The sequence below is a fragment of the Pseudophryne corroboree genome, chromosome 2, assembly GCF_028390025.1.
Source record: "Pseudophryne corroboree isolate aPseCor3 chromosome 2, aPseCor3.hap2, whole genome shotgun sequence".
Classification (NCBI taxonomy): domain Eukaryota; kingdom Metazoa; phylum Chordata; class Amphibia; order Anura; family Myobatrachidae; genus Pseudophryne; species Pseudophryne corroboree.
This window is the reverse complement of record NC_086445.1, coordinates 1,051,237,626-1,051,253,491: the sequence shown is the minus strand read 5'-3', so window position 1 is coordinate 1,051,253,491 and position 15,866 is coordinate 1,051,237,626. Positions and strand designations below refer to the sequence as shown.

At 55.6% G+C, this 15,866-nt stretch overlaps 1 protein-coding gene across 3 annotated transcripts in view; it reads right to left on the bottom strand.

The window, feature by feature from the left end:
• Nucleotides 1-1,798: 1,798 nt before the first annotated feature.
• The window catches only part of LOC135050403 (vang-like protein 1), a 265,602-nt gene continuing 251,534 nt past the window's right edge, over nucleotides 1,799-15,866 (bottom strand). For all 3 annotated transcript variants that reach the window (XM_063956893.1, XM_063956890.1, XM_063956891.1), the window contains 3 exons: nucleotides 14,101-14,215; nucleotides 10,732-10,957; nucleotides 1,799-2,348 (listed from right to left, as the gene is read on the bottom strand). In XM_063956893.1, the coding sequence (XP_063812963.1) occupies nucleotides 2,073-2,348; nucleotides 10,732-10,957; nucleotides 14,101-14,215 (617 nt within the window). In that variant the 3' untranslated portion in view covers nucleotides 1,799-2,072. The remainder of the gene's footprint in view (nucleotides 2,349-10,731; nucleotides 10,958-14,100; nucleotides 14,216-15,866) is intronic.

Below are 15,866 nucleotides of genomic sequence, written 5' to 3'. Positions count from 1 at the left end.
GCCAGGCAGCTGGAGATCCAGGAGCAGAGTATGCCAGGCAGCGGGAGATCCAGGAGCAGAGTATGCCAGGCAGCTGGAGATCCAGGAGCAGAATATGCCAGGCAGCTGGAGATCCAGGAGCAGAGTATGCCAGGCAACTGGAGATCCAGGAGCAGAGTATGACAGGTAGCTGGAGATCCAGGAACAGAGTATGCCAGGTAGCGGGAGATCCAGGAGCAGAGTATGCCAGGTAGCAGGAGATCCAGGAGCAGAGTATGCCAGGCAGCGGGAGATCCAGGAGTAGAGTATGCCAGGCAGCTGGAGATCCAGGAGCAGAGTATGCCAGGCAGCTGAAGATCCAGGAGCAGAGTATGCCAGGCAGCAGGAGATCCAGGAGCAGAGTATGCCAGGCGGCAGGAGATCCAGGAGCAGAGTATGCCAGGCAGCTGGAGATCCAGGAGCAGACTATGCCAGGCAGCGGGAGATCCAGGAGCAGAGTATGCCAGGCAGCTGGAGATCCAGGAGCAGAGTATGCCAGGCAGCGGGAGATCCAGGAGCAGAGTATGCCAGGCAGCTGGAGATCCAGGAGCAGAGTATGCCAGGCAACTGGAGATCCAGGAGCAGAGTATGCCAGGCAGCTGGAGATCCAGGAGCAGAGTATGCCAGGCAGCTGGAGATCCAGGAGCAGAGTATGCCAGGCTGCAGGAGATCCAGGAGCAGAGTATGCCAGGCAGCTGGAGATCCAGGAACAGAGTATGCCAGGCAGCTGGAGATCCGGGAGCAGAGTATGCCAGGCAGCTGGAGATCCAGGAGCAGAGTATGCCAGGCAGCAGGAGATCCAGGAGCAGAGTATGCCAGGCAGCTGGAGATCCAGGAACAGAGTATGCCAGGCAGCTGGAGATCCAGGAGCAGAGTATGCCAGGCAGCTGGAGATCCAGGAGCAGAGTATGCCAGGCAGCTGGAGATCCAGGAGCAGAGTATGCCAGGCAGCTGGAGATCCAGGAGCAGAGTATGCCAGGCAGCTGGAGATCCAGGAGCAGAGTATGCCAGGCAGCGGGAGATCCAGGAGCAGAGTATGCCAGGCAGCTGGAGATCCAGGAGCAGAATATGCCAGGCAGCTGGAGATCCAGGAGCAGAGTATGCCAGGCAACTGGAGATCCAGGAGCAGAGTATGACAGGTAGCTGGAGATCCAGGAACAGAGTATGCCAGGTAGCGGGAGATCCAGGAGCAGAGTATGCCAGGTAGCAGGAGATCCAGGAGCAGAGTATGCCAGGCAGCGGGAGATCCAGGAGTAGAGTATGCCAGGCAGCTGGAGATCCAGGAGCAGAGTATGCCAGGCAGCTGAAGATCCAGGAGCAGAGTATGCCAGGCAGCAGGAGATCCAGGAGCAGAGTATGCCAGGCGGCAGGAGATCCAGGAGCAGAGTATGCCAGGCAGCTGGAGATCCAGGAGCAGACTATGCCAGGCAGCGGGAGATCCAGGAGCAGAGTATGCCAGGCAGCTGGAGATCCAGGAGCAGAGTATGCCAGGCAGCGGGAGATCCAGGAGCAGAGTATGCCAGGCAGCTGGAGATCCAGGAGCAGAGTATGCCAGGCAACTGGAGATCCAGGAGCAGAGTATGCCAGGCAGCTGGAGATCCAGGAGCAGAGTATGCCAGGCAGCTGGAGATCCAGGAGCAGAGTATGCCAGGCTGCAGGAGATCCAGGAGCAGAGTATGCCAGGCAGCTGGAGATCCAGGAGCAGAGTATGCCAGGCAACTGGAGATCCAGGAGCAGAGTATGCCAGGCAGCTGGAGATCCAGGAGCAGAGTATGCCAGGCAGCTGGAGATCCAGGAGCAGAGTATGCCAGGCTGCAGGAGATCCAGGAGCAGAATATGCCAGGCAGCTGGAGATCCAGGAGCAGAGTATGCCAGGCTACAGGAGATCCAGGAGCAGAGTATGCCAGGCAGCTGGAGATCCAGGAGCAGAGGTGCCAGGCAGCGGGAGATCCGGGAGCAGAGTATGCCAAGCAGCGGGAGATCCGGGAGCAGAGTATGCCAGGCCAGAAAATACCTGGGAGATGGGACGTCTGGTTGGAGGAGATTTGGGAATGTCAGGCTGGAGATATGGTTGATAAGTCCAGCGGCTGAGGATATGATCTCACAACAAAGCGATGAGAGTTGGGTGGGATGAAGGACTCACTGAGTGTCAGACTGGGAATCCTACTCACACTCACCACAAGCTGAGTGTCCGAGCTGCGGAGGCAGAATGTCAAGCTGGAGTGAAGAGTTTTTGTGACTGACTCCTCGCTTACTAATGTCCATAGAGATGTGGGGGCACCAGAATACTGACAGGGGGGCCCAGGCCGCAGGTACTGCTTCAGAAAGGCCTGTGGGGGAGAATGAGAAGAGTCAGTGAGTTGGCTGCACTGCTTTTATGTGGCCTCATACATCTATAAGAATTGTCCAATATTGTGGCACCTGCAGAAGGCGGCAGTTTCTGACGGGAGGTGGGCAGAATGGGTGTTCCCTTGCTGAATGTACTGAGGGCATGACTGTGCCCACCAGTAACCATGTGCAAAACGCAGAGGAGGGCACATCCTGATCAGTCTATGTTCCCGCTCGGTGCTGGATCAGTGTGTGTTCCCCCTCGGTGCTGGATCAGTGTGTGTTCTCGCTCGGTGCTGGATCAGTGTGTGTTCTCGCTCGGTGCTGGATCAGTGTGTGTTCTCGCTCGGTACTGGATCAGTGTGTGTTCTCGCTCGGTGCTGGATCAGTGTGTGTTCCCCCTCGGTGCTGGATCAGTGTGTGTTCTCGCTCGGTGCTGGATCAGTGTGTGTTCTCGCTCGGTGCTGGATCAGTGTGTGTTCTCGCTCGGTACTGGATCAGTGTGTGTTCTCGCTCGGTACTGGATCAGTGTGTGTTCCCCCTCGGTGCTGGATCAGTGTGTGTTCCCCCTCGGTGCTGGATCAGTGTGTGTTCTCGCTCGGTGCTGGATCAGTGTGTGTTCTCGCTCGGTACTGGATCAGTGTGTGTTCTCGCTCGGTGCTGGATCAGTGTGTGTTCCCGCTCGGTGTTGGATCAGTGTGTGTTCCCGCTCGGTGCTGGATCAGTGTGTGTTTTCGCTCGGTGCTGGATCAGTGTGTGTTCTCGCTCGGTACTGGATCAGTGTGTATCCCGCTCGGTGCTGGATCAGTGTGTGTTCCCGCTCGGTGCTGGATCAGTGTGTATCCCCGCTCGGTGCTGGATCACTGTGTGTTCCCGCTCGGTGCTGGATCAGTGTGTGTTCCCGCTCGGTGCTGGATCAGTGTGTGTTCCCGCTCGGTGCTGGATCAGTGTGTGTTCCCGCTCAGTGCTGGATCAGTGTGTGTTCCCGCTCGGTGCTGGATCAGTGTGTGTTCCCGCTCGGTGCTGGATCAGTGTGTGTTCCCGCTCGGTGCTGGATCAGTGTGTATCCCCGCTCGGTGCTGGATCACTGTGTGTTCCCGCTCGGTACTGGATCAGTGTGTGTTCCCGCTCGGTGCTGGATCAGTGTGTGTTCCCGCTCGGTGCTGGATCAGTGTGTGTTCCCGCTCGGTGCTGGATCAGTGTGTGTTCCCGCTCGGTGCTGGATCAGTGTGTATCCCCGCTCGGTGCTGGATCACTGTGTGTTCCCGCTCGGTACTGGATCAGTGTGTGTTCCCGCTCGGTGCTGGATCAGTGTGTGTCCCCGTTTGGTGCTGGATCAGTGTGTATCCCCCTCGGTGCTGGATCAGTGTGTGTTCCCGCTCGGTGCTGGATCAGTGTGTGTTCCCGCTCGGTGCTGGATCAGTGTGTGTTCCCGCTCGGTGCTGGATCAGTGTGTGTTCCCGCTCGGTACTGGATCAGAGCGTGTTCCCGCTCGGTGCTGGATCAGTGTGTGTCCCCGCTCGGTGCTGGATCAGTGTGTGTTCCCGCTCGGTGCTGGATCAGTGTGTGTTCTCGCTCGGTACTGGATCAGTGTGTGTTCCCGCTCGGTGCTGGATCAGTGTGTGTTCCCGCTCGGTGCTGGATCAGTGTGTGTTCCCGCTCGGTGCTGGATCAGTGTGTATCCCCGCTCGGTGCTGGATCAGTGTGTGTTCCCGCTCGGTACTGGATCAGTGCGTGTTACCGCTCGGTGCTGGATCAGTGTGTGTTCCCGCTCGGTGCTGGATCAGTGTGTGTTCCCGCTCGGTACTGGATCAGTGTGTGTTCCCGCTCGGTGCTGGATCAGTGTGTGTTCTCGCTCGGTACTGGATCAGTGTGTGTTCCCGCTCGGTGCTGGATCAGTGTGTATCCCCTCTCGGTGCTGGATCAGTGTGTGTTCCCACTCGGTGCTGGATCAGTGTGTATCCCCTCTCGGTGCTGGATCAGTGTGTGTTCCCGCTCGGTGCTGGATCAGTGTGTGTTCCCGCTCGGTGCTGGATCAGTGTGTGTTCTCACTCGGTACTGGATCAGTGTGTATCCCCTCTCGGTGCTGGATCAGTGTGTGTTCCCGCTCGGTGCTGGATCAGTGTGTATCCCCTCTCGGTGCTGGATCAGTGTGTGTTCCCGCTCGGTGCCGGATCAGTGTGTGTTCCCGCTCGTTGCTGGATCAGTGTGTATCCCCTCTCGGTGCTGGATCAGTGTGTGTTCCCGCTCGGTGCTGGATCAGTGTGTATCCCCTCTCGGTGCTGGATCAGTGTGTCTTCTCGCTCGGTGCTGGATCAGTGTGTGTTCCCGCTCGGTGCTGGATCAGTGTGTGTTCCCGCTCGGTGCTGGATCAGTGTGTATTCCCGCTCGGTGCTGGATCAGTGTGTATCCCCTCTCGGTGCTGGATCAGTGTGTATCCCCTCTCGGTGCTGGATCAGTGTGTGTTCCCGCTCGGTGCTGGATCAGTGTGTATCCCCTCTCGGTGCTGGATCAGTGTGTGTTCCCGCTCGGTGCTGGATCAGTGTGTGTTCCCGCTCGGTGCTGGATCAGTGTGTGTTCCCGCTCGGTGCTGGATCAGTGTGTATCCCCGCTCGGTGCTGGATCAGTGTGTGTTCCCGCTCGGTGTTGGATCAGTGTGTGTTCCCGCTCTGTGTTGGATCAGTGTGTGTTCCCGCTCGGTGCTGGATCAGTGTGTGTTCTCGCTCGGTGCTGGATCAGTGTGTATCCCCGCTCGGTGCCGCCTCAGTGTGTGTTACCGCTCGGTGCTGGATCAGTGTGTATCCCCGCTCGGTGTTGGATCAGTGTGTATCCCCGCTCGGTGCTGGATCAGTGTGTGTTCCCGCTCGGTGCTGGATCAGTGTGTGTTCCCACTCGGTGCTGGATCAGTGTGTATCCCCGCTCGGTGCTGGATCAGTGTGTATCCCCTCTCGGTGCTGGATCAGTGTGTGTTCCCGCTCGGTGCTGGATCAGTGTGTATTCCCGCTCGGTGCTGGATCAGTGTGTATCCCCTCTCGGTGCTGGATCAGTGTGTGTTCCCGCTCGGTGCTGGATCAGTGTGTGTTCCCGCTCGGTACTGGATCAGTGCATGTTCCCGCTCGGTGCTGGATCAGTGTGTGTTCCCGCTCGGTGCTGGATCAGTGTGTGTTCCCGCTCGGTGCTGGATCAGTGTGTGTTCCCGCTCGGTGCTGGATCAGTGTGTATTCCCGCTCGGTGCTGGATCAGTGTGTATCCCCTCTCGGTGCTGGATCAGTGTGTGTTCCCGCTCGGTGCTGGATCAGTGTGTGTTCCCGCTCGGTGCTGGATCAGTGTGTATCCCCGCTCAGTGCTGGATCAGTGTGTGTTCCCGCTCGGTGCTGGATCAGTGTGTGTTCCCGCTCGGTGCTGGATCAGTGTGTGTTCCCGCTCAGTGCTGGATCAGTGTGTATCCCCTCTCGGTGCTGAATCAGTGTGTGTTCCCGTTCGGTGCTGGATCAGTGTGTGTTCCCGCTCGGTGCTGGATCAGTGTGTATCCCCTCTCGGTGCTGGATCAGTGTGTGTTCCCGCTCGGTGCTGGATCAGTGTGTGTTCTTGCTCGGTACTGGATCAGTGTGTATTCCCCCTCGGTGCCGGATCAGTGTGTGTTCCCGCTCGGTGCTGGATCAGTGTGTATTCCCGCTCGGTGCTGGATCAGTGTGTATCCCCGCTCGGTGCTGGATCAGTGTGTGTTCCCGCTCGGTGCTGGATCAGTGTGTATCCCCTCTCGGTGCTGGATCAGTGTGTGTTCCCGCTCGGTGCTGGATCAGTGTGTATCCCCTCTCGGTGCTGGATCAGTGTGTGTTCTCTCTCGGTGCTGGATCAGTGTGTGTTCCCGCTCGGTGCTGGATCAGTGTGTATCCCCGCTCGGTGCTGGATCAGTGTGTATCCCCTCTCGGTGCCGGATCAGTGTGTGTTCCCACTCGGTGCTGGATCAGTGTGTATCCCCGCTCAGTGCTGGATCAGTGTGTATCCCCTCTCGGTGCTGGATCAGTGTGTGTTCCCGCTCGGTGCCGGATCAGTGTGTATTCCCGCTCGGTGCTGGATCAGTGTGTATCCCCTCTCGGTGCTGGATCAGTGTGTGTTCCCGCTCGGTGTTGGATCAGTGTGTGTTCCCGCTCTGTGTTGGATCAGTGTGTGTTCCCGCTCGGTGCTGGATCAGTGTGTGTTCTCGCTCGGTGCTGGATCAGTGTGTAGCCCCGCTCGGTGCCGCCTCAGTGTGTGTTACCGCTCGGTGCTGGATCAGTGTGTATCCCCGCTCGGTGTTGGATCAGTGTGTATCCCCGCTCGGTGCTGGATCAGTGTGTGTTCCCGCTTGGTGCTGGATCAGTGTGTGTTCCCACTCGGTGCTGGATCAGTGTGTATCCCCGCTCGGTGCTGGATCAGTGTGTATCCCCTCTCGGTGCTGGATCAGTGTGTGTTCCCGCTCGGTGCTGGATCAGTGTGTATTCCCGCTCGGTGCTGGATCAGTGTGTATCCCCTCTCGGTGCTGGATCAGTGTGTGTTCCCGCTCGGTGCTGGATCAGTGTGTGTTCCCGCTCGGTACTGGATCAGTGCATGTTCCCGCTCGGTGCTGGATCAGTGTGTGTTCCCGCTCGGTGCTGGATCAGTGTGTGTTCCCGCTCGGTGCTGGATCAGTGTGTGTTCCCGCTCGGTGCTGGATCAGTGTGTATTCCCGCTCGGTGCTGGATCAGTGTGTATCCCCTCTCGGTGCTGGATCAGTGTGTGTTCCCGCTCGGTGCTGGATCAGTGTGTGTTCCCGCTCGGTGCTGGATCAGTGTGTATCCCCGCTCAGTGCTGGATCAGTGTGTGTTCCCGCTCGGTGCTGGATCAGTGTGTGTTCCCGCTCGGTGCTGGATCAGTGTGTGTTCCCGCTCAGTGCTGGATCAGTGTGTATCCCCTCTCGGTGCTGAATCAGTGTGTGTTCCCGTTCGGTGCTGGATCAGTGTGTGTTCCCGCTCGGTGCTGGATCAGTGTGTATCCCCTCTCGGTGCTGGATCAGTGTGTGTTCCCGCTCGGTGCTGGATCAGTGTGTGTTCTTGCTCGGTACTGGATCAGTGTGTATTCCCGCTCGGTGCCGGATCAGTGTGTGTTCCCGCTCGGTGCTGGATCAGTGTGTATTCCCGCTCGGTGCTGGATCAGTGTGTATCCCCGCTCGGTGCTGGATCAGTGTGTGTTCCCGCTCGGTGCTGGATCAGTGTGTATCCCCTCTCGGTGCTGGATCAGTGTGTGTTCCCGCTCGGTGCTGGATCAGTGTGTATCCCCTCTCGGTGCTGGATCAGTGTGTGTTCTCTCTCGGTGCTGGATCAGTGTGTGTTCCCGCTCGGTGCTGGATCAGTGTGTATCCCCGCTCGGTGCTGGATCAGTGTGTATCCCCTCTCGGTGCCGGATCAGTGTGTGTTCCCACTCGGTGCTGGATCAGTGTGTATCCCCGCTCAGTGCTGGATCAGTGTGTATCCCCTCTCGGTGCTGGATCAGTGTGTGTTCCCGCTCGGTGCCGGATCAGTGTGTATTCCCGCTCGGTGCTAGATCAGTGTGTATCCCCTCTCGGTGCTGGATCAGTGTGTGTTCCCGCTCGGTGCTGGATCAGTGTGTGTTCCCGCTCGGTGCTGGATCAGTGTGTGTTCCCGCTCGGTGCTGGATCAGTGTGTGTTCCCGCTCAGTGCTGGATCAGTGTGTGTTCCCGCTCGGTGCTGGATCAGTGTGTGTTCCCGCTCAGTGCTGGATCAGTGTGTGTTCCCGCTCGGTGCTGGATCAGTGTGTGTTCCCGCTCGGTGCTGGATCAGTGTGTGTTCCCGCTCGGTGCTGGATCAGTGTGTGATCCCGCTCGGTGCTGGATCAGTGTGTATCCCCGCTCGGTGCTGGATCAGTGTGTGTTCCCGCTCGGTGCTGGATCAGTGTGTGTTCCCGCTCGGTGCTGGATCAGTGTGTGTTCCCGCTCGGTGCTGGATCAGTGTGTGTTCTCGCTCGGTGCTGGATCAGTGTGTGTTCCCGCTCGGTGCCGGATCAGTGTGTGTTCCCCCTCTAGGTGCTGGATCAGTGTGTATCCCCGCTCGGTGCCGGATCAGTGTGTGTTCCCGTTCGGTGCTGGATCAGTGTGTGTTCCCGCTCGGTGCTGGATCAGTGTGTGTTCTCGCTCGGTGCTGGATCAGTGTGTGTTCCCGCTCGGTGCCGGATCAGTGTGTGTTCCCGCTCGGTGCTGGATCAGTGTGTATCCCCGCTCGGTGCCGGATCAGTGTGTGTTCCCGCTCGGTGCTGGATCAGTGTGTGTTCCCGCTCGGTGCTGGATCAGTGTGTGTTCCCGCTCAGTGCTGGATCAGTGTGTGTTCCCGCTCGGTGCTGGATCAGTGTGTGTTCCGGCTCGGTGCTGGATCAGTGTGTGTTCCCGCTCGGTGCTGGATCAGTGTGTATCCCCGCTCGGTGCTGGATCAGTGTGTGTTCCCGCTCGGTGCCGGATCAGTGTGTATCCCCGCTCGGTGCCGGATCAGTGTGTGTTCCCGCTCGGTGCTGGATCAGTGTGTGTTCCCGCTCGGTGCTGGATCAGTGTGTGTTCTCGCTCGGTGCTGGATCAGTGTGTGTTCCCGCTCGGTGCTGGATCAGTGTGTGTTCTCGCTCGGTGCTGGATCAGTGTGTGTTCCCGCTCGGTGCTGGATCAGTGTGTGTTCCCGCTCGGTGCTGGATCAGTGTGTGTTCCCGCTCGGTGCTGGATCAGTGTGTGTTCCCGCTCGGTGCTGGATCAGTGTGTGTTCTCGCTCGGTGCTGGATCAGTGTGTATCCCCGCTCGGTGCTGGATCAGTGTGTGTTCTCGCTCGGTGCTGGATCAGTGTGAGTTCCCGCTCGGTGCTGGATCAGTGTGTGTTCCCGCTCGGTGCTGGATCAGTGTGTTTCCCCGCTCGGTACTGGATCAGTGTGTAATCCCGCTCGGTGCTGGATCAGTGTGTGTTCTCGCTCGGTACTGGATCAGTGTGTATCCCCTCTCGGTGCTGGATCAGTGTGTATCCCCGCTCGGTGCCGGATCAGTGTGTATCCCCGCTCGGTGCTGGATCAGTGTGTATCCCCGCTCGGTGCTGGATCAGTGTGTATCCCCTCTCGGTGCTGGATCAGTGTGTATCCCCGCTCGGTGCTGGATCAGTGTGTATCCCCGCTCGGTGCTGGATCAGTGTGTATCCCCTCTCGGTGCTGGATCAGTGTGTATCCCCGCTCGGTGCTGGATCAGTGTGTGTTCCCCCTCGGTGCTGGATCAGTGTGTGTTCTCGCTCGGTGCTGGATCAGTGTGTGTTCCCGCTCGGTGCTGGATCAGTGTGTGTTCCCGCTCGGTGCTGGATCAGTGTGTATCCCCTCTCGGTGCTGGATCAGTGTGTGTTCCCGCTCGGTGCTGGATCAGTGTGTATCCCCTCTCGGTGCTGGATCAGTGTGTGTTCCCGCTCGGTGCTGGATCAGTGTGTGTTCCCGCTCGGTGCTGGATCAGTGTGTTCCCGCTCGGTGCTGGATCAGTGTGTATTCCCGCACGGTGCTGGATCAGTGTGTATCCCCCTCGGTGCTGGATCAGTGTGTGTTCCCGCTCGGTGCTGGATCAGTGTGTGTTCCCGCTCGGTGCTGGATCAGTGTGTGTTCTCGCTCGGTGCTGGATCAGTGTGTGTTCCCGCTCGGTGCTGGATCAGTGTGTGTTCCCGCTCGGTGCTGGATCAGTGTGTATCCCCGCTCGGTGCTGAATCAGTGTGTGTTCCCGCTCGGTGCTGGATCAGTGTGTATCCCCGCTCGGTGCCGGATCAGTGTGTATCCCCGCTCGGTGCCGGATCAGTGTGTATCCCCGCTCGATGCCGGATCAGTGTGTGTTCCCGCACGGTGCTGGATCAGTGTGTATCCCCACTCGTGCCGGATCAGTGTGTATCCCCGCTCGGTGCTGGATCAGTGTGTATCCCCGCTCGGTGCCGGATCAGTGTGTATCCCCGCTCGGTGCCGGATCAGTGTGTATCCCCGCTCGGTGCTGGATCAGTGTATGTTCCTGCTTGGTGACAGTCACGTTTTTTGGACACTGTTCCGCTGACCCAGACTCGGGCCGCAGTAGCCCTTCGGGTGGGGGGGAGACTGGTGGGAGTATTTAATCACCGTGAGCAGCTGGTGATTACTGAAGAGAATCCATGCACGTGTGTACGGCATCTCCAGAGTGCGGGAGGAGAGTCAGGGGCATTCCAGTGCTGGACGAGCCCCCAGAGTGATGAAAATGGGGGATGTGCTGTGACTCCATGCTGCTTTTGCGCGCCTTTGAATATCAGGATCCAAGTGTTGGGAGGTGTGCAGTCGCACAATAACAGCGCCTGCATACTATCAGTGTATAGTGCGTTGTGTTACCTGGGGCGACACGTTGTGTGTAAGACACTGTGTAAGGTGCTGTATGATCCCCTCCATGGTGTACAGATGGGTTTGGCGCGTTGAGCGCAGGTAGCGCTGCAGGCTCTGAGCAATAAGGGGGAACACGCTCTGCGCTGCGTCCCTTGGGTGTACGGCTTGGGGAGACTTCAGATCATCATCCAGGCGATGTAGCTGAGAGAACGCACTGTGTACCGCGACCACCAGCCTGAGGAGAGAGGGGAAACGTCAGCAATGCTGTCTGTGTGCCACCATGTCTCCTTCTAGCCTGTAACAAATGACATGCGCAGAAACGGTGCCTCACATCGCAGGCGCAATCTCTGGTCATTGCAGTTGCGACCATATGCGAAGCGTCAGCTACGCTAAGATGTGCATCGGTCGGTAATATGCGCCAGGTTTACGTCTGGCAATGCTCCCATACACCGACGTCCCGGCTGCAATGTGTAATAACTGCAGTCACTATCGATTTGTGTCTGTAATAATAAATACGTGTAACACCGGCACAGAAGTCACCAGTCTGCACCAGCGGAACATTCACAGTCCGCTCACTGCAGAGCTGATCGTCACCATGCGCTAACTGCACCTGCCGCTCCCCCCCCCCTCCCCCCCCTCCCCCCCCCCCAATAATGCGGCTTAGTCACTGGCCTACATTTACTCCACAAGTGAGACAACACGCGCCCTTACTGTACCGCACGTTCTGCCCCGTCCTGCACATCTGGGGTAGGCAGGCGTGACTGGCAGGATCACCCATCTGCATACCTCCCAACATGACCCTCTCCAGGAGGGACACAATGCTCTGCTTCTGGACTTTTCTCTTAGTTTATGATTGCCATCACCTGTGCTGAAACACCTTTTTTATCCATTGACCTGTTCAACACAGGTGCTGGCAATTATACATTAAGAGAAAAGTCCAGAAGCAGAGTATTGTGTCCCTCCTGGAGAGGGTCATGTTGGGAGGTATGGATCTGTGCATGGCGCATGTGTGCAGCATGAAATGCACTGTGTACTGCGCATCCCCACAGAACAAGCCACATGCATATGCGCTGATGCTGAGGCGTGCGCTGGCTGCAGAACGTGGGAGGATACAGTGCGGGCGTGTCACTGCGAGGCAGACCCACACAGAGTGACACTTATGGCGGTCACTAGCCGTGTCTATCGCGTGTTCCTGCAAGTTCCTGCCAATGCACTAAAGTCTCCCGGCTTCTAATTGTGTATATGTAATGTGATATATAGGAAGGCTGCGATCACAGCTACATCAGTCTAGTAGTAAGATTCTATTATTCAGTGGGTACGCTTGTAGTTAGAGAAAGTGGTGACAGATGCTGTATATACACTGGTTCGAGGCACACAGATACTGTATATACACTGGTACGAGGCATACAGATGCTGTATATAAATTGGTACGAGGCATACAGATACTGTATATACACTGGTACGAGGCTTACAGATGCTGTATATAAATTGGTGTGAGGCATACAGATACTCTATATACACTGGTACGAGGCATACAGATGCTGTGTATACATTGGTACGAGGCATACAGATGCTGTATATACACTGGTGCAAGGCATACAGATGCTGTGTATACATTGGTACGAGGCATACAGATGCTGTGTATACATTGGTACGAGGCATACAGATGATGTATATACATTGGTACGAGGCATACAGATGCTGTATATACATTGGTACGAGGCATACAGATACTCTATATACACTGGTACGAGGCATACAGATGCTGTGTATACATTGGTACGAGCCATACAGATGCTGTATATACACTGGTATGAGGCATACAGATGCTGTATATACATTGGTACGAGGCATACAGATGCGGTGTATACATTGGTACAAGGCATACAGATGTATATACACTGGTGCAAGGCATACAGATACTGTATATACACTGGTATGAGGCATACTGATGCTGTATATACACTGGTACGAGGCATACCGATGCTGCATATACACTGGTACAAGGCATACAGTTGCTGTATATACATTTGTGCGAGGCATACAGATGCTACATATACACTGGTGTGAGGCATACAGATGCTGTGTATACATTGTGCGAGGCATGCAGATGCTACATATACACTGGTGTGAGGCATACAGATGCTGTGTATACATTGGTGCGAGGCATACAGATGCTACATATACACTGGTGTGAGGAATACAGATGCTGTATATACATTGGTGCGAGGTATGCAGATGCTACATATACACTGGTGTGAGGCATACAGATGCTGTGTATACATTGTGCGAGGCATGCAGATGCTACATATACACTGGTGTGAGGCATACAGATGCTGTGTATACATTGGTGCGAGGCATACAGATGCTACATATACACTGGTGTGAGGCATACAGATGCTGTATATACATTGGTGCGAGGCATGCAGATGCTACATATACACTGGTGTGAGGCAAATAGATGCTGTGTATAGGGGAGGGGTACCCACCTGATGAGGTCGCCTGGCCGTGGTAGGTGGGCCAATACTTTTTGGCCAAAAATTATGCTAAGAACCTCAATTTTACACCATGTTAAATTGCAGAGTTTATTACAATTGTTCTGATTGCCAGTGTTCTTAGTGTTTAGCATGTGCACCTACATTTTCCTTTTTTTCCTGTAAGATGCTGCATATACACTGATGAGAGGCACACAGATACTGCATATACACTGATGTGTGGCATACAGATACTGCATACACACTGATGTAGGGAATACAGATACTGCATATACACTAATGTGATGCACACAGATGCTGCATATACACTGATGTGAGGCATACAGATACTGCATATATACTGAATGTGAGGCATACAGATACTGCATATACACTGATGAGAGGCACACAGATACTGCATATACACTGATGTGTGGCATACAGATACTGCATACACACTGATGTAGGGAATACAGATGCTGCATATACACTGATGTGAGGCACACAGATGCTGCATATACACTGATGTGAGGCACACAGATGCTGCATATACACTGATGTGAGGCACACAGATGCTGCATATACACTGATGTGAGGCAGAGTTGCTGTACTGAGATGGAATAACAGAGAGAATGGGTACAATGCAGTGTGTGTAATGAGCGCCGGGGGTGGGCTGTCTGTCATGTTGGGGGTGGTGCCACATGTCAGCAAACAAGACAGGCCCAACAAGTACGTCGGCCCATCGAATCCTCCTGTGAGCCCTCTAGCCAATCCACCCCTGAGCACAGCACAGAGTACACAGTATAGAGATGACGTCTCTGCATGAGCTGTGCGTCACAGTGTAACTCTGCGCGGTAGATCGGTAACATGCGTCTGTATAAGAGAAATGGCGGCAGCCCCTCACCTGGCGCGGCGTCTGCGGATCTTGCGCTTGTGATCGATCTCTTCATAATATCTCTCTTTGTAGTAGCTGGATGAGGCGCGGGCTTGTGACTGGCCGGCTGTGCTGTTGTCATTGTCTGGGGAAGAGCAGAAACAGGGCGTCCTGGGTGACTGGCATGATATGCAGAAGCCTCCTTATCACCTATTAATCCTGCCCCTGAGCTCAGTGCTGGACATATACTCTATATACACCTCTCTGTGCTATATACAGCAGGGATGGGGACAAGTACCTGCGAGTCGTGTCATGGCGTCAGTCCCGCTCTATGCCGCACTTACGGTACATCCGGGCTCGCAGATTTTTGTAATATTTTTGCTATTTCTCATGAAACCACAAGCCCGTGAAGAGATCGGGCCGTCGGGGATAGGAAGGAGGGGGGTGGGGCCAGGGGTCGTGGTGCTATGCCATCTCCTAGCCATTACAGTGATAAATTGCCCCCCTTGTGGCTATCTGAACCGACCCCTGTCACCTCAGGATTCTGTACATGTTTTATACATTTAGGGACACTGGGATACATCAGGTGCAGAGGGGCTCGGGCACATAATATCCTCCCTCCCCTCACCACCCCACACCTGCCAGAGGCATACAGCCCCACAGGAGAGGACGGGGCGTACCACTAGTATCTATAATGGGGGCGCACCTTCTGGCCGCCTCAGAAGGTGCCATTTTCCCGGAGACATGCGCAGTAAAGAAATCGCAGACAACATGGCACACAGGCCCCTTCTTATCATGAACCTTCCCTACCAGATACCCTAATCCTGCTCCTATTATTATTATCACTTATTTATAGGGCGCCAAAGGCGTATGCAGCGCCGCACACGAATTACAATAGGATAAATAACAATGTAAATGGGCTGTAACAGAAATAACAGAGAGAAAAGTTATACAACACAATGAGATACAATTCTTAGGAGAAGCAATCAGGGAATGGTGCCCGACAGATGGGATCTAAGTCTCTGTTAGTGAGGGCAGACAGGAGACCGGCAAACCGTCAGCCATCTGAGGTCCACAAAGCCCAGAGGTTCAAATGGGGGCTTCTGGAGAGCCTGGAGAACTAAAGACAAATTCCACGGGAGCCACTGGAGGAACAAAGGGAGTTGAATGTGAAGGACCCCCTAAAGGAAGGTTGGAACATCAGGTAGTGGAGCAATCCATCGCTGGAACCAGACTGAGAGAGCAGAGGCCTGCACGTTCCGGGATGCCAGGCAGAGACCGAGATCCAATCCAGCTTGGAGAAAGGCAAGCACCCTGGAAACCCGAAAAACCAGAGGGTCATAGCTTCTTTCAGCACACCACTGGAAGTAAGCGTGCCAAACTCGGGAATATATACGGGCTGAGGCAGGCTTCTGTGCCCTGAGCATCATTTCAATCACTGAGTGGGAGAAACCTTTGGATCTTAGGAGGGAAGACTCAAGAGCCACGCCATCAAGCCATACTAAACCGGGGCAAACGGATACATTTGTTCAGTGACTTGAGATTGAGACTAGGCCGATGAGATCTGTTGGGTTTCTGAAAGAAGAAAAGGGTACAGTAAAAGCCCTGACCCTGATGTGCCAAAGGGACAGGGATTTCAACCCGATTGCAGCAGAGACTGAATGGCCAATTGGAGGGCCTGGGCTTTGATTGGGTCTGTTAGAAGGACAGTGAAAAAGAACTGTGGGGGGGGGCGCCTCAGGAACCTGTGAGAGACCACTTCTCGCACCCAGGCGTCTGAGGTGGTATGACACCAG